At 39.8% G+C, this 25,308-nt stretch overlaps 1 protein-coding gene across 1 annotated transcript in view; it reads left to right on the top strand.

The window, feature by feature from the left end:
* Positions 1-25,308, top strand: part of ANKRD28 (ankyrin repeat domain 28) — a gene marked incomplete in the record, with an annotated part of 2,819,689 nt that overhangs the window by 778,506 nt on the left and 2,015,875 nt on the right. The window contains 1 exon segment of the mRNA XM_044066773.1: positions 11,315-11,393. Within this exon segment, the coding sequence (XP_043922708.1) occupies positions 11,315-11,393 (79 nt within the window).

The raw sequence follows: 25,308 nt of genomic DNA, 5'->3' as shown, positions 1-25,308 counted from the left end.
ACCAGAAGCTCAGCCAATTGTTGAAGTCAGTCATTTTGTCCTTGTACTGCAGTATCATTCTGGGCGATGGCAGAATGCTACTCAGGGCTAGGGTCATACCTGCCTGGGCTACAAGTTCGGAGAGCTCTTCCATGTCTCCTTGCATGTAGTCCAGGGAGGTATGTCTCGGGTCGTTCACACCAACATGGACAATGACAGAGTCATATTTGTGCTTGTGGAGTGACCTGAGTGCGTGGGTTATGTGGTGGATCCTGGCACCTGACAGGCAGCTAACAGTAACCTTTTCCTTGCTTAGCCTGGTGACTGGGACATCAGTGTGCCTGACTATAGAGTCACCTATGACTAGTGTGTTGGATACGTTGTTTTGCCTTATTGGCTGTGGTTGAGTGGCACACTGAGTCTGTGGGCTATGTTTCATTTGAGTTGTGTTGGGGGGGTGGAAGTTGTTTGCGTTTCTGCTTTGGAGGTCTCTGTTGCTTGGCCAGATTATTATTGAGAGCCTCCGCTAATGTTTTTGTGTTTCTATGTGTGGATTTTGGTGTGTAGATTTAGTGAGACCATGTGATAAGTGTGGTGTGGTGTAAGTGTTTACCTTCTCCTCTTGAATGTCAAGTTCGGTCTTGGTTGGAGAAAGCTTTACCCCCAGTTTGGCTAGATAAGTGCATCTCTCACAGTTTGTAGTGTTGAGTGGTAGGAGGAGAGGGTTGTCTGTGTACGAGGCAATTTCTACATTGCCCCAAGATGCCGAGATTCATCAGATAGACAGGAGAGAACACTGGGAGGTGACCCTTGGACATGCCTGAATAAAAAAACTATTTTCTTCTAGATAAGTGAGGAAAGTGAGTACAATAGCTGTTTTTCTCTAAGCAAGTGAGAAAAGTAAGTGCGAAAACTGTTTTCCTGTAGGTAATGAGGAAGGTTTAGTGCTATAGTAGCTTATTTAGTGCTTACAACAAGTGCTGAGCACGAATAAGCAAATTCAAGTGCTAAAACTAAGAGTTGGTATCTGCACTAGATTAGTTACAGGAAAGAAACAAGTGCAAATGCAGGCTTTCAAATCAGAAAGTTGAGAGAGATGGAAAAGATTGCCCAGACGGCCAATAACTACAATTTCTGGGCCAGAACCATTCCTTTTGTGGTAGACAGGTTACCTAGTGCTTACCACTCCCACTGACAAGCTAGAAGGCTGCCCTGCAACACAGAAAGGCTTGGGGGGGGGGGGGCACTCACAAGCTTATATACAGTCCTGGATACAGCAAATCTGTAACTGGACTACACTAGTTACAGGAAAGGTAGGAAACCCGTTTACAGTTTTTATTTATTTTACAGATAAGTAGCTAAAACAGCAGTAAAAACAATTCAAATACAGTGCAAGCTAGCACACTTGAGTATGTAGCAATGTTAGACCAAACACAGTTAAAAAAATGCAATTAAATTAAAAATGGCTAAAAACAAGTGCAGAAGGAGTGTATTCGGTAGAATGTGGTAAAGAGATGGGACTGGGGGGAAGTGTCCCAGATCAAATCTATAGTGGGGCGGGCAACTGCAAAAGTCACCAAATTTAAACAACAAACCAGAAATAAGGAGGGTGGGTGAGGCAAAACACTTTGAGCAGAGATCTGAAAAACTATGCAGTGAATCAAAAAGTAACAGTGCACAACTCTGAATAAAATTAGTCCAGTTAGCCTATTAATTCCAGGTTTAGCTTGTATATTATCAGGAGGCAAGCTATTGGCCTGTAGCTTTTAAGATGGCTTCAAGTTCACTGTTAAGGAGGAGTATTGGTTTTCCTCTTGTTTGGTGTTTGGGATTCACATATAACTGTTACTTAAGGCTAAATCTTTGTGTAACGATGTTAATGCTTTTAGCTGGAAGTTAGGCAATGCGTCTTGGCCTGTGGTTTTCCATTTAGGAGCTTTTTGTTAATTTGTCTTAGTTTCTCTGGCCGTTAGTTCATCCTGTTTCATGTCCTCTTCATTAAAACTTACTGTGTTTTTTTTTCTTCTATTCATTCAGCATCTTTATGTTCAACAGAGTCTTCATAAACACTTCTCCAAAATGTACCTATTTCTTCTTTTTTGGTGGTGGTTCTATTCCTTTTACTTTATTTCCCTAGTCTTTTTATAAAATCCTTTTAAGCCATCTCTAAATTGCTTACTTTGTACTTCTCCTGCATGTTTAGCTGCATAGCTTTTAAGTTTTTATATCTGTGTTGATACTGCCAATGTGCGTGGATCTTTCGGCTTTTCCCGGTTCGGGGTCGCCACAGCAGAACTCCGGTCCGCTAATGATTGGCAGTAGATTTTTACGTACCGAGTTGCCAGCCCTGACGCACAACCTTCACCGAAGGTACGCCCATTCACGCATGTCTCCACACAGAAGACGCTTTAGCTGAGAATCGAACAGGACAATGTCTTACTGTGAGGGGACAACACTACCGCAGCACCACCACCGCATTTGTGTTGATACTGCCAATAATAAATTAAAAATAGTATATAACTGTTGAACCGTTTTGATACTGTGCATTGTTTTTATCACATGTATATTTCTAAGTATTTTTGATGATCTGTTCCCTTGTCTGTATTCTTCTAACAGTGATGTTTCTTGCCTTGCTTTATAGCTTTTTTTGGATGCTTTCATGGTGGTATTTTACCTCCTCCCTTTGTTTCCTTTGTTACTCTGTTTTTATGATAACACTTTACTTATTTTTGCTGCACAGAAATATATTCTATTTATTTCTATTGTATTCTGTGATTTGTTCCTTAATAGTATTAAATACATTGTTCATCTGTTTTATCAATCTTCTAACATTTTGGGTTTTATTTTTCTGTAATTAGTTTTTCATCTGTCATGTTTATAACCATCTCTGATAAATCAGGTAGGTTTTTTCTTCTAGACTGAGCACATCTTCTTTTGCTCTCCGTTTCATTGGAGTAACCTACATAAAGTTTTAGAAAATCTTTCTGTGACATATCCTGTTCAGATGCACCCTGCTTCATATGCTGTTCCTTCGTATGGGATCCTTTTGACCATCACTCTGCAACATTATCTGCTTCCTTTTCCTTCCCTTGCTGTGCAGTCTCATCTGGACTTTTGTACCAGTTTCCTACAGAAGGTTGCAGAGCATCTTCACTTTGCAAATGTCTTTTTCAGATGCCTCCTGCTCCACCTGTTGCTCCTTAATCTGCAGGACCCTTAATTCCATCATGCTCTGACATTGCCTGTGTTGGATTCTCCACATTAAATTCTTCAGTTTGCAGATGATCCATAACTTCAGATCCACTGTTGTCTATTTTCGTCGGTTCAAACATGTGAGTGGTCTTATCCATTGGGATCTGACCTCTGTGCCGATCTTGAAGCTTTTCATTTCCAGAGCTCTGATTTCTTCCCAGCCATAATTACTTAGGTTGCACCTCCAATACCCAGATCTCGTTTGCCACTCGAGCATTTAAGATGTGTGGGGATCTGTCAGCGATTCAGCTAGGATTTTCTGTAGAGCTGTGCTCCGCTCCTACCGTGAGAGTTTTTAGCTCTCACTATTTTCCTCTCATATTGTTTCTCGTAACTAGAACTTTGTCAAAATAAATAAATAATTCACTTTTCTTGTTATTATAGCTGGTAATTCTTTGGTTGGTTTTAGGCCTTTCCTTAATAGTCCTTTCTGTAAGTAGTGAAATACCCGTGTATGGTTTGTTTTCCAGTACTTTTCCTTGTTTAATAGATGTTAGTGTTTTTGCACATAGCATTGTGGACTGCAAAATCAAGGCTTTTGAGGTCCCTTTCCCTAGCTCCTGAACGGTTGCCTGACTGCTGAATCTAGAGGCATTCGGTGGGGGGATGGGACATCTCTCCTTACAGCTTCAAGCTTGGCAAAACATAACATCATATTTATGGGTACTAAAGATAATATCCAGAGGCTGTTCAGATCCCTTTTTCCTCCCATGTCAATCATTGTGACTTGGCAGCCAGCCATAGAAATTTCAAAGCTGCAAGAAAAGAGTGATCCAACCTGTCCCCCAAGACCAGTTAGAATTTGGAGTCTAATTGAGGTTCTTTTTAATGCTAAAGAAAACTGGGGACTTAAGACCCATTTTGGTTCTTAGCCACTTAACCGGTTCGTAAAACAGACAAAATTCCAGATGGTCACAGTTCAGTTGATTTTGCCTTTTCTGAGGCAGGACGATTGGATGTGCTGTTTAGATTTCCAGAATGCATGCTAACATGTCAAAAATAACAAAGCATTCCAGGAGGTTCCTCTGCTTCTGGCTAGGAGCCAGTCATTTCCAATTCAGCACCCTGCTGTTTGGTCTTACCACAGCCCCCAGGGTGTTCACCAAGACCATGGCAGTAGTTGCAGCATGCCTGCACCTACTGGGGATCCAAGTCTTCCCGTGTCTAAACATTTGACTGCTGACTGTCTCCACCGAGCATCTCCTACTTATGCACTGGGACCATGTAGTCCAGTTGCTTCTAAACTTAGGAATCTTAATAATCCTATCAAAATGTCATTTGACTCCAGCTTAGTCTAAAGAGTTCATAGAATGCCACCTAAACATCAAACTTCAGATAGTCAGCCTTCCCAGTCCAGGAGTCAGTCACACCATCTGACAGTCCTTCAAGGTCTTCACCACCTGAAACCACCAGCAAGGTTAATCCTACGTCTCTTGGGTCTCTTGATATCTATTATACTTATGGTTCCTTTAGCAATATTTTTCTTGAGAGTGCAGCAATGGACTTTAGAAGCAGAATGGTCTAAATCCACTCTCCATCTACATGCAAAAATTGAGATTACTCAAGTCTGCAAAAAACACACAGCTTGGGGGATAACATCTCAGTCTGTGACCAAGGAGTGTCCTTTCCAGGCAGATCCACCAACAGCAACAGGGACTGCAGATGCATCACTTATAGGGTGGGGTGGGGGTGGCATTTCGAAGCGAAGATGGCCCAAGGTACATGGTTGACAACAGAAGCCAGTCTTCACGTCAGTAGCTTGGAGATGAGGGTGGTTCTCCTAGTGTTGTGGGCATTTCAGGACCGTACTCCCCAAAGGTGTGATATCCATACAGGCAACATGACTGTTGCATGGTACATAAACAAGGAAGAACTCATCTGTGGCAAAGGGCAATGTCTTTGCAATACTTTCTGATAGCAATGAACATCCTAGGGATCTCTGTTGTACTCACGGACAAATTGAGCATGACAGTGCTAATGCCAATGCCTCATGGTCCCTCAACCCAGCAGCAGCACAAGCAATTTTCAGTCACTGGGGCCAACCTTGCTGTGACCTATTTGCCTCCTGTCTACAAAACAAATGCAGCAGGTACTTTCCTTTGATCTTCCTATAGGCAGAGCCACCGAGGGATGCTGTAGTCCACATTTGACCCCTGGGTCTCCTGTATGCTTTTCCCCCTTTATCCCTAATGAACAAGTTCATACAGTAAGCAAAGGAATGCAAAGCCAAGGTTGTCCTCATTGCTCCCTTTTTGCTCTGACAAATTTGATTTCCCCATCCTGTGGTCTCTTCTAGTTCATCCTCCATGGATATTGGATCAGTATCCAGATCTACTATCTCATCTGTTCAGACTGCCTTCTGTAGATCAAAAAGCCATGATGCTATAACTGCATGGTTCCTCCAATTTTAATCATAGCCAGAGATTCCAGGTTTTCTCCTGCAGTAGGGCATATTCTTTCTGCTATACAAAACACATCTACTAGGAAAGATTGTCACAGTAAATGGAAGAGATTTTCAGTTTGGGCCTATTCCAAAGGTATAGACCCCCTTTCTGTACCATTTATTTTCATAATTGAATTTTTATGTGATCTCTTTGACAAAGGCTCCAGTTTTGCAACTGTTAAAGATTCATTTGGTGGCTATTTCAAGTTTTCATGTTGGAATTAATGATATATTGATTGCATCCCTCAAGCTCTCAAAAGGCTTTCTTAAAGGAGAACTGCACCCACAGACTCAAAAACATGTTTATTTCATCATGGTTTGGTGTTTTCTACATTTTAACACCACTCTGGGATTATTTACAGGTTTTTAAACATTTTTATACATAATTTCTGAATCTGATCACATGGGATCTGGCATCTTGAAGTGATTCTGATTCAGTCTGCCTCTAGGTATCCCATAATTCAATGCTTGTCTGTAAAATTTACATCACGCAGGCCTCTTCTTAAAGCTCCTGTCACTGCATTGACTTTACATGCATACACTGCTGTTTTTTAGTCAGTTTTAAGTAGCATTTCATGCCGTTCAATGACTACTTAAAACACACAGTGCAAATGCCACAGAACATGCTTTCAAAGTGCTTTTTACTGCTGTTGCTTTTTAGAGTGACTAAACTGTAGTGTTTTGTGAAGCCTGAATTTGTACTACTTTGACTCATCTCCCATCCTCCTTCACACCTAAGTTCCCTAGCTGTCAAAGTGCTAATGGTAATTTGAGCTGTTACCTACTATGATTGACAGCTCACAGCAGGAGACTTGACTCATGTACTGTTTCCTTGTTCTAGACTTTACTTTTTGTATGGATAGGGGAAAGACCAGAGAGCTGTGACATCATACCATGTGTGGGTTTTTAGGATGGAAAAGCCGAAAGAAGTGGTGGTGATGTCAATTTTGGGTGGGAAATGGCCAGAAAACTACCTGTATCCCATGGCCTTGATGACATCAATGAATTGGAGATTTTTCCAGGACAGGACAAAAGTTTTTTGAAAGTGAAACCAACACAGTACAGTAAAGTACTGTTCTAGTGGAGAGGAACAGTCAATTTAAAATATTTTAAATGCTGTATTGTTTTGTTCATAGCAGGGACAGTAAATAGGGAGAAAAAAGAGAAGTTGAGCGGTTTACTATCACATGTTCAGTCGTCATTTTGACGAAAGTGACAATTGCCAGCACAAATAGTTGGAAATCGGAACACCAAACAACCAAAATGGCGAACGGAGCATTTCAGCAATGTCGAATGTCGACTTTGCTGAAATGCTCACATCTGTCCAAATCTAAACACTGTTTGCAGGGGGACAAGACCTCTGCACCCCCCACGCCCCCTATTTATATATACAAACTCCGAGATTGCACTACAGTGAGGGTAAGGGTACATTTCCCCACCCCACTATAGTGCAATCTGCACCACAATGTTGGCGCTGACAACAGCGGACGTTCGCTCTTGTCAGCTTCGACATTGTGGTGATCACCCTACTGGTTCTGCTAAATGGGTTTTGCACATATTCCGTTCATCTAAAAGACGATCAAACATGTGATAGTAAACCAAGTTGAACATTTAATAACGGAGTCTCATTGTTATCCTTTAAGGGTACATTTCTGTTGAGAACTCCCATAATAGGTCCAGCACCTTCATGGTACATCACCATTCTGTTACAAGCTCTGACTCAACCTCCCTTTGAGCCTGCTAATGTGGTAGATTTAAAATTTCTTACATGGAAAACAATCTTTCTAGTCAGTAACATCAGCCAGACTAATCATAGAACTACAAGCCCACTCATCAAAACCGTCTATCTGATTTTTCACAAGGGCAGGGTTTCTGTTAGAATTAACACATCCTTTATTCCTAAGGCGGCATCCAATGCTAATTTAAATCAGTCTGTGCATCTTCCTGTTTTCTTTCCAAGATACTGGAACACGGGAGAATGGCTCCGACATTTGTTAGACATCCACAGACAACTCATATTCTATATTCACTGGAAAAAAGGACTTCAGAAAAGATGATCAGCTATTCATTTCCTTTGCTAGACCAAAATTAGGATAAACGGTTTCTAAAGTGACCATATCCAGATGACTGTCAAATTGCATTTCCTTTGTATATTGTAGAAAAAAACTTGCCTTTAGCAAGTAATCCTAAGGCACATTCAACAAGAGCAGTTTATACTTCTATAGTATTCAATACAGGATTATACATTGATCTCATTAGAGCAGCCACATGGGCAACTGTACACACCTTGGTGTCCCACTATAAGCTGGACAGACACAATCAATATCGCGTTCATCTTTTGGCTCTACTATACTCATGAATGTCATTCTCTGTTACCACCCAGTTTGACAGCTTTGGATTCTGTACACGTTTGAACAGATGAAAATACACCATATCTGATACAAAAGTTATATACTTACCATAATGTTAGATCCATGTCTGATTTTCCATCTGCTTCAACCCCCCTCCCCTTCCAAATTTTTACCTATTGCTTCTAGATTGAGTAGAAGTACTCCCTGTCTGTGCACAGTCTCACTAGACTGAAATACTTTTCATCAGCCATTACAAATTAGTAAGTTTGATTTCCCTTTACCACTCTACCAAGGTTTTTCCTTCCCCTAGGTAAATGTGTGTGTGTGTGTGTGTGTGTGTGTGTGTGTGTGTGTGTGTGTGTGTGTGTGTGTGTTTGTACAGAAAGATATTTGTTTCACTGTTTATAGAGGCAAACTCGATCTGAGTATCTGAGATGCACCCTAGGAAATTATGGGTAGGGAAGGAGTCAGAACTCTGAAACTGAGAAGGTTAGAGATTGGCACCAAAGTCTGATTCCATTGTATCCGATAACCTGCATGTTTGAAGCTGATTATGGCAAGTACAGAACATTCATTTTTTATTTGTTTAACTTCTGCCTTAGTAATCCTGTTTTTACACTCCCCCTTTGTTTTGTTTATTTATTTATTTATTTTTTTAATTGTGAAATGTTCTGTATCTTGGTATCTTTGCCTGTATTTATCTTCTTTTGAGCTGCTTATTTGTACTTATTAGCCTTGTTTTCTCCTTTACATATATACTGCAATGTACATGATCTCTCTCTCTTTCCTATGTCCATGCTTTTTTTATACCTTTCAAAAATTCTCTGGATTTTGTGCTGCATATGTTTGCACATCCTCTGTCCCTTCTTTTCTAAGTTGCCAAGAGTTCCTTTGTATATGTAACATTTCTTCATAAATCTGTTGTATTAATGAATATCAATTTCCATTTGAAGCCTTTGGCAGATTTTCTTGTGCAAGTGTTTTTCTTTACTTTAATTTCTCTCATTATTTCTAAGCATCTTCTGTCTGGAAATTATGGGCTTCTTGTTTAATTTTAACAATATCTAATTTCTTTCTTATTCTTAATAGTCCACTTTGACAGGCCAAAAGTTAACTGTAAATATGACAGTTTTTCTGTTTTTTTTTTTTTGTGGAATGCTACTACCTTCTGGGGGGGGGGGTGCAGGACATCTTCCCCCTAAGTATGGTATAAACCTGTTGTGGGAATGTTTCTATATCTTGAGGATTCTAAACAGTCTTTTTTCCCCCCTTCTGGCATGAGTGATTACGCCAGGACTTGGCACTTTTTATAATAGGACCTGTGTGCCCAGCTATCTGTTTTATTTTAACCTGCTTTTCTACATGATATATGCTATGGTGCCCAAACTGCTCCTTTTTTGTGTGTCTCTGCTTGAGCCCCAGCAGGTAGAGGGCATTGATGGTACCCTGAAGGTGGTCGTACCCCCCCAAACACTTTTATTGAATTATCACTTGTGACATAGGCACATTTACATTCATATAAAAGTAATCAAACTGTATTAACATAAACATTATACTTCACATATATTGCTGTATATCATATAGCCTAAGCAATATTACATAAATTATTCAATTCCTGCCTTTTTTTTTTTTTTTTTAAACAAGAAGCATCTTCATTAAACCATCACTTACCACATAGGCAATCATAAATTTATATAAATGAAAACAAAGCACACTGACACGATCCTAGTTGTAAGCATTTTACATCACAAACCATACTGGCGCACACCCATTTGCAAACATTATACAACACTTATAATCTACCCAATCTTTGTCACTCAAACATTACATAGTTCATTTAAGTCCTACTGCCTTTTAGACCTCATTCCTTCCTTGTATGCATTGTTCCTACTATTCCCATTTTTCCTATGTAGACTGCTCCTATCCTTTTCTAAAGATCTCAGTTCCAGTTCTTTTATCTGTGTTACTATATTCACTACTTCCAGTATAGTTGGTTTAGATTTTGATTTCCATTTTCTAGTAATTGCTTTTTTGGCAGCCACCATTATTAGACACCACAAGGTCTTACCATGTCTAGGCATTTCCGATTCTGTATCATAGCTCAGAAAAATCATATCCCTCATCAGACTAATCCGCCCACCCAGCATCTCTGACAGTGCATCCTGCAGGGAATCCTTAAAATCTGACAACTATCCTTGGCAGGGTATAATCCAAATAGTTTAGGCTACTACAGTGGTGATTAACAAAGACATCTATTGTTATTGGTAAGTGTACTTACACAACTGTACTTTTTGATTTTATTTGTTTTTATTTTGTATTTGTTAACTGGGGTAGAGCACTGATTTACATGGACATTTTTTTTAAACTCAGCTTGAAGCATTGTGTAGTAAAGTGACTTGCTCTGAATCGCACAGTAGACAAATAGAGGCTGAATTACTCAAACCCTTAACTTCAGGATGCAGCTTAACAGCTTATAGCCTTAATCATCTGCACTAACTGACAGACACTTTAAGTGCGGTTCTGTATCACTTCTACTAGCTTTATAGTTAAGGTGTATTTGTATTTCTGTATGCTTAGATCTTTTCCATATAGCTTGGGTTTTGCTTTTCAGCATCCTTTAGACTTCCAAAAGAGCAATTTGAGGTGTGCTGCATCTATTTGGTTATCCTGGGTACCAGAAAAGAACAAAGCAGGGCATGCAGTGCACTGTGCATCTGTTAGCCAGACTTGTACTGAAGGACATGGTTCTGGTCGGAAACATTGCAGTCCTAGGGAGGGTTGACTGATAACAGTGTATAGGCTTAGCAGCCAACATCATCCGCTCCTTTTATGTTATGATTTCCCACAGCAGTGTTCCTGTTGTGCAAATGTGCTGTAATAAGTATAATCACAAAACGTTTTTGTTGTTATGCAGCCACTTTTTTTATATACTTGTATTCAGTATAGGTATTGTCTTTGGTTCACAAATCTGAGACCTTTCTTTCACTGCTCTCTTCAGTGTTTAACCATTTGGTTAATGTCTCTTAGCAACATTTTCATTCTCATGTTTAATGCTTGCTGCCTGATGCTTTATTTTGTATTTTCATTTTTCTGTTTTTTAAATCTTGCTTTTGTTGACTCCTTGTCTTTTGGAAATGTATCTATTATGAGTGTATTGTAGGTTTGACAAGTGAATTGTGTTTTATGTTGCTGCATAACATGAAATGTTTTGAGATAAGTTATGGCTGTAGTATGGCAGTTAAAACTCTTGAGTTTATAATTCATTATTTATTTATTTTCTTAAAATCAGGATAACGAGAAAAGAACTCCTCTACATGCTGCTGCCTACCTAGGAGATGCTGAAATTATCGAGCTACTTATCTTGTCAGGTATGACCAGTGTAAAGGTTTTTGTAATTATTACACGTTTGAAGTGATGGAGCTTTTTGTTGCACACAACAATCCACTTAGAGATGTTTTCAGAGCCATCCCAGGTGCTTAAACATTTACCACCTTTCTCAACAAGTTATGCAAGTAATCGTCACCGAAGGAACAGTAAATTCATGTGTTGAGGAACTCTTCATTTTTTTTCTTGTATTAAACAGAATGTTCAGCAGTTAATAAACCATATCTTAATAAAATACTTCATGACAGTCATAGTTTGCATCAGGAAATTTTCTTTCTTTTCAGTTCAGTGCAGCACAGGTCACTTTGGTGTCCGTGTTGTAGTTATATCCTTCTGGGCTGAATAAAACTAAAAAAAGATCAAATAAAATCCAGCTGCTAAAACTTGAAGGACTTCATTTATAGATGTTTCACTGTTGCCGTCATCACAGTTGGGTTATCCTGCCAGGGGTAGCCCTCAGTCGGTCCGAATACCAGAGGCTTAGTATTTCTGTGTCAGTTGCTGTTGCTCCAGGACTGACGTCAGGTCGTCAGTGGTGTAAAATCAGGTAGCCGACCCCATTACATCAGTCTTTCTTGCCGAGGAACTCAAAGCAGAAGCAGTTCACACCAGTGCCGGTCGGCCGCTATCTGAGTTTTCGTTTCTGAATTGAAGTCGAAGTCTGCTAAAGCTAAGTACCCCGTTGTGGATCCCTTTTCCTTGCTCTAACCGATGTCAGAAAAAGTTAACAATTGTCTCGCCTGTGGAAATTAAATACAAACCGAGACTTCCATTCTTACTGCATCACCTGTTTAGGCCCAGACCACGACATCCCTCGCTGTCGCTTATGTGCTTTGTTCAACATCAGAACTATCCGTCATCGGGCCCTTATTATTAGCTAGATATTTTCGCCGTCAGTCCTCTAATTCCAATATGACTTTGGTAAGCCATCCGACTACCAATCTTCCAAAAAAATGTAAGGATAAAGACAGACACAGACCGCACAGGTACAAAACTGCAGACGACACTTTCGTTAAGCTAATCGTCAGTTCTCCGGTCCTCATTGAGGCGCTTTCACAGCCCCTGATGCCCGCTTCTATGGATTCTCAGGCTGGTACCGAGACCCTGATGACCTGACTTCAGTCCTAGAGCGACAGCAACCGACGCAGAAATACTAAGCCTCTGGTATTCGGGCTGACTGGGGGCTACCCCTGGCAGGATAACCCAAATGTGATGACTGCAACAGTGAATACATTCGAACATCTACATTTATGGTAAGTGTACACAACTGTACTTTCTGGAGCACTTAATAGCTAATGTCTTTTCATACCAGATTATCTGTTCCTGGATTGACTCATTCCATATGCTTTAAGGCTAATCAGGATATATACTTCAGCATGAGCCATACCCTTTTTAATTGCAGCTTTCAAGAGAGTTATGCATACCTCTTTGTGTCTTTGAGTTGAAATGTACAATTTGGGGCACAAATGTGGAATGTTCCTATCTTTTTGTGTGAGAGCGGTATGCTGATGTATGTTACTGTAGTGATCTTATTTTAGTTTCATCACAATCGAATATCACAGATAGCCATCCTTAGGGGAGTAGGAAAACAAAAGCAATTATATGAAAATTGTTAAATCACTTCTGTGACTTTTCAGGCTGTGAACAGTTTGCTATGATCATTGTTTCTTTCACATTTTCCATATACAACCAAATGTATGTACACAACAGCTCTGTGTGAAAGTTACTGGCGTGCTGTGACGTGGTCATTCACACACACACACACACACACACACACACACACACACACACACACCCTGCTAGACAGGGTTCCAGGGAAGTAAATAGTGTGGGAAGAAATAGCCAGGGAATTGTTATGGCTAGGCTTGTATAGGCCCTAGGGCCGATAGCCTAGTAACAACCTATGAACCTGTGTGTGTGTGTGTGTGTGTGTATGTATATATATATATATATATATATATATATATATATATATGTATGTATGTATGTATATATATATATATATATATATATATATATATATATTTCCCACCCTTCTAGCCAAACTATCTAAACTAAATCTATCACCCCCTTCTATCAACTGGTTTACTAGCTACCTTTCCAACAGGCAACAAGCAGTCAAATGGAAGAAAGCTGTTTCCCCATTCCTCAACACTCCCACTGGTGTACCCCAGGGTTCCATTTTAGGTCCCCTATTGTTCAATATTTTCATAAATGACTTCCACCTTGCCATCCCTAATGCACAAATCGTCCAATATGCAGACGATTCAACAGTTATCTGTTCTGCTAACTCCACTCCCACCCTCATAAAACTAACACAAGATGCCTTCTCATCCACTGAACAATGGATGCTAGATAACCACCTGGCACTTACTGCATCAAAAACCAAACTCATGATATTCACCCCTTCCAAAACTACAACTATCGACATAAATTCATTCTCCATAACCAGTCAGCATAACACTTCTCTTGAGATAGTATCCAGTGCAAAGCTGTTAGGGGTTCTCATGGATAACCAGCTCAAATTTGTTACCCATATACATACTAATATTAAAAAAACAAACCAGAAACTTGCTATGTTCTACCACCACATTCGCTACCTTACTCCATTTACACGATTCCTTCTTGCTACCACATCTCATCCCTTCTCTCCTTTATGGTGCCCCACTCCTAACCAACCTACAATCTTCTATTAAAATAAAACTCTCTTCCTGCTACAACAAAATCGCCAAATTCGCCACTGGACACATATCCTCCACTCACCACTGTATTGCCCTCTATAAACTAAACTGGCTAGAGATTCCCAACTACCTTATCTACTCTCAACTAATCCTTGCTCAGAAACTCATTTTCAGTTCCTCTCTCTGCCCCTCCCTTGCCTCAACCTTTAAAATGCACCTACCTAACAGACTCCTAAGATCCCAGTGCTCAGAATCTGATTGAACTTCACAAGCCTGCCCGTCCAGTAGGCTAACTTACTTTCTTTTTCCGTGGTACGCCTCTGGAACGCCCTCCCACCTGAAATTCGCCTCACCAGCAGCCCGTCCACCTTTAAAACTCTGCTCCACTCACACCTAACATTTCTCTGGGAATGCTCATGGTGCCATCCTACATAACATCCCCAGCAGCTACCTTACTCCCTACCCCTTTTCTCCTCTTATCCTAACTCGTATTCTAAAATATTTGGCATACTGACCATATTTCCCCTGAGGCAATATACATATTGTAAATAACTCCCTAGTCTAATTGACTTGTAAATACCTACTTATTACTGTTTAGACTTAACATCTATGTTAGCAATGATAATGACTATATATTTGTAAACTTTACTAAATGCGATATAAACTCTGTTTTTTCAGATTTTACGAACACATACTTTTGCTTCATATACTCTTCTTGTACTTGAATAACCTGTTTAATAAAATGTATCTATGGAGCTGTTCTCCCCAAGACTTCATGGAAAACAGGCTCCTTTGACCGAATGGACCATCCTGGCAAACAAACTTCAAATAAATAAATAAATATAGAAAATACATGAGAATAGGAAAGTGCACATGTGTGGAGGTAAACGTAATACAGGAATACAAGAAACTGTGCATGGAGGTTAAAACATTTCTTGCAGTCAGATGATTCTAAAGTAAAATACATGAACATATTTATGTAAGAAGGGGCAACAAAAAAAAAAGAGGAGAGAGAAGGAAGGAGGAGAAAGAGTTAGTTACAGAGTAGAAGTAGTATCTGTGTAGATTAGCAATTGTAAATAGACGAAATATCACCAACTTAAGAAGCCCCCGGTTGAGCATGTAAGTGATTGGATTCTGTGGAGTTGTTACAGCAGTTTGGTATTATCTGTCAGAGAGGTGCGCAGACAGATGAGAGTAAGTATGCAAGTAGAAAGAGGGTGAAAGGGGGATCTGCTATCACTATGCCTACAATCTTCTCAGGTGTTGCTGTACCAGCACCCACCAGCTCATCTAATTCTTTCTTTTTAGGTTCATGAAAGAGCATCAATCGCCCTTGTTCCTCAAATGAGGTACTGTCAGTCCTTCGGTGGACTCTCTCTGTTCAGTTGTCCATCCTCTGTTAATTGATGAATTTTTGTGTAAAACTTACCCTGATTTGCAAATGGCATAGTCAGTGGTGGATAACATCCCCTTTGATTTTTTTAGGCTGTTATTGTCTTTCCCTTGCCATAGGCCATAGTGTCTGTGGATTCTTCCCTTCTGGGGTGGGGGCATATGTAAGGGAGAACATTACAAGCATGTTGTCCCAGACACAAGACAAGCTTCACATCAACGTGTTGGAGATGTGTGCCATCCTCTAGCATTGCAGACTTTTCAGGATCGTCGTCTCATGTGTGTGATTGCCATGCCAGATGGATAATGTCTGTGGTCTGGTACATAAACAAGCAAAAAAGAATACATTCCTATTCCGTATATCAGAAAGCCGTATGGTTTGACAGTGGGCAATGTCTTCCCATTTCTTTCTTCTTGCAATGCATATCCTGGGATAATCCAGTACTGTTGGGGCAATTTGAGCAGATGGATCCTTTTGAGTGCTGTTTCAATCTATCAGTGACCTCCATAATATTCTGCTGCTGGGGCCAACATTGTTGCAATTTGTTCGCAATTCCATCTAGTACCAAATGTAGCAGGTTTTTTCCCAGATCCTACAAGAAGGACAGTTCCAGAGAGATGGTGTAGTCCATACTTGGCACCTGGTTCTCCTTTATGCTTATCCTCTAAACTGGCTCATAGCCAAATTTCTACAGAAAGTGGCCTGGTGCAAGGTGAAAGTGATTCCCTTTACTTCATTTTAGCCTCATCAGGTTTGATTCTCTCTTCTTTGGTTTCACCTAGTTCACCAGCCTTTGGTCCTGAATCCTAGTCTGGCTCTGATCTCTTGTCTATCTAGACGGCCTCACCATAACATCAAATCCTTTAGTTTGCTTGGTTCCAGAAGTTCCAGGCTTTTCTACAATGTTGTTCACATCATTGCCTCTTTTCAGACCTTTACAGAAGTGGAAGAGAGTTTTGGTTTGGTTTTGTTCCAAGGGACTGGACTCCTTTTTTTTGTTAGTTTGTTTGTTTTTGCCCCACCCCCTTCTTGTTTGGAATTCTTAGTGAGGCTTTTTTCATTTGGGGGCCAGCTACTCTACAATTAAAGTCCAGTTAGCTGCTGTTTCTAATTTTCATGTGGGCAAATAACATACCCCCCATTGCTTCCCTTAGACTTTCAAAAGGCTGCTTTGAGGGGTATGTTTTTGTTACATCATACATTGAGAGATCCAGTACCCCCACTGGGACATTACTGTTGTATTTCAGGGCCTCACAATTGCTTCTTTTGAACTTGCAAGTACTGCTGACCTGCTGTTTCTATCCTGTTTTCCTAGTGTTTGTTACATCTGCTAGGAGGATTTTAGAGTTGTAAGCACTGTCATGTAAGCCGCCTTAAGTACAGGGCGTATTTTAGGTGGCTTCAGCATCTTCCTTGAACTGGACTATCCATTTACCGGTGGTCTTTCCCAGTTTTCCTAACAAAGGTAAATATCAGTTGCATTCTCTAGATGTTCACCTGCAGTTGTGCTTCTACTTGGTAGAAAGACTTTCAAAAGTGTGACCAGTTCTTTCTCCTTCTCCAAGTCCAAGCTAGGTTCCAAGATTTCTAGGGTTACTTTGTCCAGGTGGCTTTCTGAATGTATAGCCTTTGTTTACAAGTCTAGAGGGCTAACCTTGCACTTCAAGCCAAAAACACAGTCTACTCGAGCAGTTCCTGCATCTGTGGCTTTCTTCATCAGTGTCCCTACTGATGATATTTATGTAACTGCTACATGGTCTACAGTTCATACCTTTATTTCTCATTCTAAGCTTGATCTGCAATCTAGATAAACTGCCTCCTTTGGTTCCACCATTCTCTGGAAGTTCCTTTCATAGTGTATACCATGGTTCATGTAGCTGAAAAGGCTGTCCCTGTTATTGTGGAAAATGGAAAAGACATTAGATATAACACTTGCATACTTAGCATAATGCTAAATCCGTGTTATCTTCTGTCATTCTCAACCTTCTACTCCTGTCCCTCTACCATATTGTCAGCATTCTCTGACTCCCATTGGACCCCCTTTTGACTCTGATAACATCGGTTCTCCCTTCTTAAGGAATTTGCCAAGGGCAATTTACACAAGCTTCCTCACAGACTGGATCTACTTAAACAAGATGGGGAATTTACTACATTCTAGTTTAAATTAACTTTGACTGCCAGAATGATTTAATTCTAATACCTTTTTGGCACTTACGTCAGGAGGACTTAAAGCAGGTACTAAAGGAGGCAAGAAAGCCTGCTACTAGAAAATCCTTAATTGGTAAGTGGAAGAACAGAATCCTGGGGGGCTCCAGTCGTGACTTGCATCTTTGTGGAGGTAACTTCCACTTTTTTGATTTTCTGCATCCTATCTGTGAGCCAGTTGGCAATTCATTGAGTGACATAGGGGTTTATTCCCAGTTTATTTAGCTTTTTTACTATGCCTGAATGGGGAATTGTATAAAAGCTTTGGCCAGGTTGAGATATTTAGTATGTAACATTTTACCCTCATCCAATTCACCAGGTTGAGTAAACATGACCTGTCTGTGATGAATCCAAACTGAGATGGGTCCATTGTTTGGAAGTTCCCTATGTCCTGAGTGATTAGTTCCTTCGTAAGTCTTTCTGTGGGTTTGTGTGCAAGTCTGGTCAGACTTATGGGTCTGTGAAAGACCCATTTCACAAGAATTAAATTTGTTTTGCCCACCACAGCAAATCTATTCCAGGCAGTATTGAGGCGCTTTCTTCTAGATCCTTGTCTTCTTCATGGTGTACTTTAAAGGGATGGTCTCTAGAAGCATTCTAAAGGTAGCTTACACATTCAGTTGTGTAACTCACAATTGCCCATACAAATATATGTTTGAATTCATACTTATGTGGTAGCCGTACCTACATTTCATTCCCTTACTCTTGTATGTAGCTGTAGCTAGGATATAAAGTAGAGTTTTGTATGTTTTTAGTTTATATTTTCTTTATTATTAGTAGTTTGTTTCAGGATTGTTGGACTTTTCTTTCCTTGTATGGACAAGAAAGTTCCGAAAAAATCTTCATGTTGACTGCTGATTAACCTTGGGATTAGTCAGTCAGCATTTAGAGTGAATATGTATTTTATATTTTTTGGGGGGGGGGTTGAGGGGGGAAGAGCCTTTTGAAGCTGGCTTTTTGTTGCTTTATAGTCATGAAAGAACTTGTATAGCCTAAAGGGTACTGCAGCAGCGAGGAATATGAACATCTACTGTTATGCTTAAGTGCAACTTACCCACCCGTACTTTCTCCATTTTTTCCACTGCCTGCATTGAACAGTATGTCTTCTCCCTTTCCTTGCCTTGCATTTTGACTTTTTCATGATACCTTAATTTATGAAGATCCATTATCCCACTTTTTAACCACAAAGTTGTATCACTTAGATGCCTCTGGTCAAATAGCATCCAGGAAGTTCCCCCCATTCCCCTGGATATTGCCCAGTGTTGCTCTTTTCTTCACCCCACTGATCCATTCTTTCCTATTTTGAGGTAGGATCCAGGCATCTTTTAGCCTGGGTGTCTGCTCTATGGCCCATTCACTTCTTGAGGACCTCCTCAACCCATTCATTCCCCAGTGATGTAAAAGTCTGGGAGTAGGAAGTAGGCCATTCTGTTAGACCCAGATGACACCCCTCATCCCATGAAGCTCTGAACTTGCATGGTAGCTCTGATAAACTCCACTATGTGCTACCTGAACTGGTAAGCATGCATGCCTCCGCAGATGTCTTCCCCAACTTGGTGTTCTAAGCATCATTGACAGCATGTGCTCATTAGGACCATTCTTTGCAAGTGCAACACAATACTCATCCTCCTAGGTGTCACTCAAGAGGCAAACAAAAGCTGACAAAGGCCACTTAATTCCCATCCTTCCCAGTAGTCACATCACTAATTAGACATGGGTCTTCATAGTTGCAGAACATCTGGGAAGTTTCATGCAGATATGTGTAAGTTAAAATAGAAACGCATGTCTTTTAAGAAAGAGTGTCAATTTGTGTAACCCCTTGTCCCCTAAAGAATGCAGCTGCAAGTGTCTGAACAATTAACTGATGAAAAAAAGGTAGAAGCACCAAGGGTTGCAAAAGCAAATATGTAAAAAGTGGTTTAGTGCCAGTCCTGACCCAGACAGACATGTAATACACTGCCATTTGCAGTTCAAGTTTAAGACTTATGCTAGTTGTTAGTGTTTTACCCTTGTCATCTGATATTTTAGCTGCGTATCATTCCTGTAGGCCTTTCATATACATCTCCTGATGTAAAATTTCTCTATTTTTTTTTTGACCTCACACTGCAATGCATGCTAAGTTCTACTTTCTGTCCTTGTTTATTATATGTTTATTCTGTCAGTAGGTGTATTGGTGCAAGTGCTGTTTTGAGACCAAACCCAGGTCAGAAAGGCAGAAAACTACATTTTATAGCAGATCTGACCAAGAATTAGAAACATATCGAAAAAAATTAATACATTTGTTCAAAATTAAATGGAATAAAACATTTACCTCAACATCAAGACAGGGTCATATACAGCAATTCAAAATGAAAGGCATTATGGCAATAATGCTGTTTAGCTTAAGTAGTGGAGAGTATTGCTCATAAACAGGTGATTAAAGACTGAAATATTTCAAACACATTAGACTTGCCTTCCTGCAGTAGAAGAAGAAGGGAAAAAAGAGAGATTGTAATAAACAAATTAATCATGGGAGTTTACATGTGTGTGAGTGAAGGAGTATTATGCCACTCTGACCAGGGTTACAGAACTAAACCTAAAGATTAGTTGGGTAAAAAGATTGAGGGGTGGGTGAAGTAAGAGTAAAGGTTGAGACTTGGGTGAATTGGATAAGTAGTAGGAGGGGGAAGAAAAGTAGAACTGGGAAACGTAGAGTAAGGAGGATGATGGTGCTCCTGCTAAGATGATATAGTATTTCCAGAGAGAGAATTGTGTTAAGATTTGTATTCTTGATGAATATCACTGATATTTTTGCTTTACACAATTGTGTTTTTTTTTTATTTATATATTTTATTTTGCATTTGTTTGCACAGGGAGACAAGTTCCATTACAAAAAACACATTATTTAACATTTATTAACTGGGAAAGTCTGACTTGGAGCAAAGCCAAATTTCGAGTGGAGGCCTGGGGAGAAACGCTCCAGACACATATCTTTGTAAAGTGTGAGGAAACCGAAGCACCCAGAGAAAACCCACACGAACACAGGGCGGACATACAGACTCTGCACAGAATGCACTCCAGCCGAGAATTGAACCGGAGAACCTCATGCTGTGAAGTGGCAACGCTACTGCTGCACCACTGCGCCATCCAAAACAAATTACAAACAATACAAGAAATTGATAATCAAGAATATATAACTTTGGTAAATATAGGTAGTAGATAGTTTATCCATGTGCAATAAACATTGAGAGAGTAATATAAAGTGGTAAATATTTGAGACACATGTATGGTACATGAACAAAAATGTGGCTGATTGTTGCTATGCTAGTGTTACTTGTTCTAAACAGTGATAGCTATGGCAGTATTGAGGTGAAGTGCAAGGAGGAGGGAATATGATGAAACTGTAGGTAGCTTGAGGTAAGTAGATAAAAATAGCAGTAGTGAACTTTGAGATAGGTAGAGAGAAATTGGAATTCCCTGAGAGAAGGATAGTTTGGATGTTAAAGTTTAGTAAGGGAAGAAATAGTTTGGTTGTAATCAAAAGGAAGGACAGAATGATAAGCCTGGATTAGTGCAGGAGCAAAGCCAAGTTTTTGGTTAGGTGTTCCTTAAGCAGTATGATAAAAGTGTGAATTAAATTGTGAGGCAGTGTTACGGTGGATATAAAAAGTGTACACACCCCTGCTAAAATGCCAGGTTTTAGTGATATAAAAAAATGAGACCACAATAAATCATTTCAAAACTTTTCCCACCTTTAATATGACCTATAACCTGTACAATTCAATTGAAAAACAAACAAATCTGTTAGGGGAAAAAAATAAATGTACAATAAGCTGGTTGCTTAAGTGTGCACACCCTTCAAGTAATACTTTGTTGAAGCACCTTTTGATTTAATTACAGCATTCAGTCTTCTTGGGTAGGAGTCTATCAGCATGGCACATCTTGACTTGGCAGTATTTGCCCACTCTTTCTTGGAACTAGTACAAAACTTATAGGTGTCATCATTGATGACCATCTCAAGTTTGACTTGCACATAAATAACTGTGTAAGGAAGACTCGCCAAAAACTCTTCCTCCTTTACAGGAACAATAAGTTCCTTACAAATAAAGTTAAGGTAACCCTCTCTTAAGCCTACCCTCCTACCTAACATATTAAATGCCTCACAAATTCTAACTAATCTCAACTCTTCCCTCTTATCTAAACTTGAATCAACCTGCAACAAGGTGGCTAGATTTGCAGCCCATCAAACATACAAATCTCATCATTGTCTCTCTCTTAAACACCTAAACTGGCTATTCTCCCATCTGCTTCTTTTCAATCAACTCCAGATTATTCATACCATCTTATGTCAGCCATTTTACTGCCCTAATCTATCTTCTCTCATCTCCCTATACACTCCTAATAGGCCTCTCTGCAGTGCAGACCAGGATCTACTACAAATTTACAAACCTAATTCAAAAACTGGCTGCAACCTATATAGTTTCAATCATGACATTTCCTGTAACAAACTACCATTTGCAATTAGGTCTATTATACAACCAAACCAGTTCAAAACAGCAGCCAAAGAATATTTGAAAACCCACTGGACCTGTCCTTGTACTCACCCTCCATGACATACCTTTCCTTCACAATTACTGTACGCTGCCTATTCGGTTTCCTGACTCATCTTTACTCTTATTGTTATTGAATTTGTATTACTTTATTGTTAGACCTGCATGATTTTTTCATTACTACTGTATGCAGTTTAATTTGTGAATATTATTTGAGATGTTTCCTAGTTATTGTTTATTTGGCCTAGAATTTGTATATACTGTTTGAGGTGTTACAGAATTATTGTTTGCATGATTTGAACTGCATCTCCGGTGGAGCTTTTCTCACCAAGCCTCCGCTGAAAAAGAATGGTCAACTCAGTCGGACTAACACATCAACAGATGTAAAATAAGTAAATAAAATAAATAAATTTCAAACTGCATAAAACGAATAAAATAAGGGGAAACGACCATATTTTTGCAAAGTATGTATTTTTCATATTAAGCAAAGATATCCAAGTTATCAGAAGTGTATAAAGTGTTCGCATGTTTGTGCAGTGTTGCAGTAAAGTTATTTCAGAAAGTACAGTCATTAGAAAGCACATTTCGCAGAATACAGCCATTGCAGGGCATGTTTTGCAAAGTAAAGCATTTTGAAGGTTTATTGTGCATTTGAATGTTACAAGCTGACAAAACAGTTTGTGCATACATAATTGCAAGGGACACATTTTCACTGTGTTTGTACATACTTTGTGGGCATGGCAGACAAATTCTGAAAACCCAGTGCACTTGTGTTTGACAGTAACATTGCTGAGAACTGGAGAGTGCTTGAGCAAGAGTACGACATTTTCATACAGGCTGCATTTTCTGATAAAGATGATCGTAAAAGCCGTTTATTCTACTTAATTTAGCTGGGTCAGAAGATATTGAAAGGGAGCGTTAATTTGTGTATGGACTTGCTGTTTATACCGAAGAGGAGGAAAAGCATTATATTGTTGTACCGGCTGAGTCAAGGGAGGACTCAGACTGCTTAAAACACAAATTTAGAGAAATGTATAACCCCCAGACAAATGTTGCAGTGGAACGGCACTTATTTTACACAAGGGATCAAAAGCCTGGTAAAACTTTTGCAGCATATACAACTGACCTGAGAAATAATGCTAAAACGTGCAGATTTGGTGACTTAAGGGATGAGTTGATAAAGGACAAACTTGTGTGTGGTATAAAAGATGATGCTGTCAGAAAGATTTTGCTTTGTGACAGTGATTTAACTTTGAATAAGGCCATTGAGAGTTGTAGATATACAAGCTCACAGAAAAGCATACAAGTATGCTTACAAATGAGAAGAGCTCTAGAAGTTACAGTGATAAAGCTCATGTTGATACTATGCAGTACATAGTTAAAAGAAACAGTCCCAAGCACATGGCAGCAACTGTAGCCCCTGCAGGACTCACTGGTAAATTCCAGAGCTTTCCATCAAATTCCAGAGTTCGCACAGTCTTAGTGAAGCATAAGAGTGAGTCAGCAAGCTCAAAGCATGGACCGCCAACTGTTGTAATTGTGGTGGAAATCATGAATCTAAAAGGGAGGAATGTTTAGCTTTTTGTGAACAATGCCACAAATTCAAGAAATGGAATAATTTCTAAAGATTTTTAAATCAAAAGGCCCACTTTTTTTATTAAAAGGGAACATTTTAAGATGCAAGCTGCTCAGTTAGACTGGGGCAAGCCTACTCTTTATGTTGATGGTGTGTCAGTGCTTCATGAAACGGTCAGTGCAGTAGATTTAAGGGCAAAGAATTAAGTATTTTGTGCTGTTCAGATAAATGGCAAACCCTCAAAGCTGACGCAGGTTCTAAGTGCAATGTTATGCTTGCAGAAACGTTTGACAGAGTATGAAAAGGTGAAAGGCTTGATTTGGCAAGGTGTGGAAAACATGTTGCTTATGGAGGTGAAAAAATTCAAACTGAAGGCTCAGTAGTGCTTTCATGTTACTTTCAGCAGAGTAGAAAAAGAAGCCACAACTTATTTTTTGTGGTCAAGAGGCACGTTCAGTCATTATTAAGGCTCAACTACTGTTTGAAAATGGGGCTGCTTTCATTTAATAAGGAAGTCCATCATGTTAGCTTTAAAAGACCACTCCTCTGATTTTGCCCAGCACATTTTTTCTGCGTATGCTGATCTTTTCGAAGACAAACTAGGCAAACTGCTGTTGTGTACTCCATGAAGTTAGACCCAGAGGTCAGTCTAGTTGTCAGGCCAGCAGGCAAAGTTCCAGTAGCCATGCAGGACAAAGTCAAAGGTGAAGTGGACAAAATGGTGTGACAAGGTGTAATTTGTCCAGTGAAAACTCCAACTGAATGGGTATCTTCCATGGTGGTAGCTCATAAGAAAAGCTTGGATGACATCAGAATATGATGTTCTTCGTGTTTCACTGTTGTAGTCATTACATTTGGGTAATCTACTGGCAGCTTGCACTCAGTCGGCCTGATTAACAAAGTCTTGGGTCCTGCATCGGTTGCTGTCCCTTTTTCCATGACGTCAGGTCGTCAGGGGTATAAAACATGCAGCCGACACCATTACATCAGTCTTTCTTGCCGCGCGGTGCCCGAAGCAGAAGCAGTTCGCAAGTGCCAGTCGGCCGATTCCTGAAATTTTCGTTTTCGAGTTTCAGAACCAAAGTCTTCAACTAAAAGCTAAGTACCCCATTGGGTAAACTTTTTCTTGCTCCTTACCGATGTCAGTAAAAGTTAATAATTCTACTACTTGTGGGAAGCAAATACCTCATAAGGATTTTCATTTGTACTCTATTCCTTGCGTAGGCCCTGACCACGACGTACCTTGCTGTCAGTTTTGTGCTTTATTTAATCAGAGCACTGTCTGTCATCAATACATTTTTGCTTCTAAATATTTCGGTTCTCGGTTTAATTATCCAGAAATTATGTCGGTTAGCCATCTGACTACTGGAATACCGAAAAAATGCAAAGAAAAAGGCAGAGACAGGCCGTTGAGGTCCAAAACTGGCGACGCTTCTCCTATGCCAGTCGTCAGTTTACCGGTACTCAGTGAGGTGCTTTCGCAGCCCCTGATACCCGCTACTTCTGATTCAC

The sequence above is a fragment of the Protopterus annectens genome, chromosome 3.part1 (genome assembly GCF_019279795.1).
Source record: "Protopterus annectens isolate FY-2018-M chromosome 3.part1, PAN1.0, whole genome shotgun sequence".
Classification (NCBI taxonomy): domain Eukaryota; kingdom Metazoa; phylum Chordata; order Ceratodontiformes; family Protopteridae; genus Protopterus; species Protopterus annectens.
This window is presented reverse-complemented; position numbering and strand designations above follow the sequence as displayed.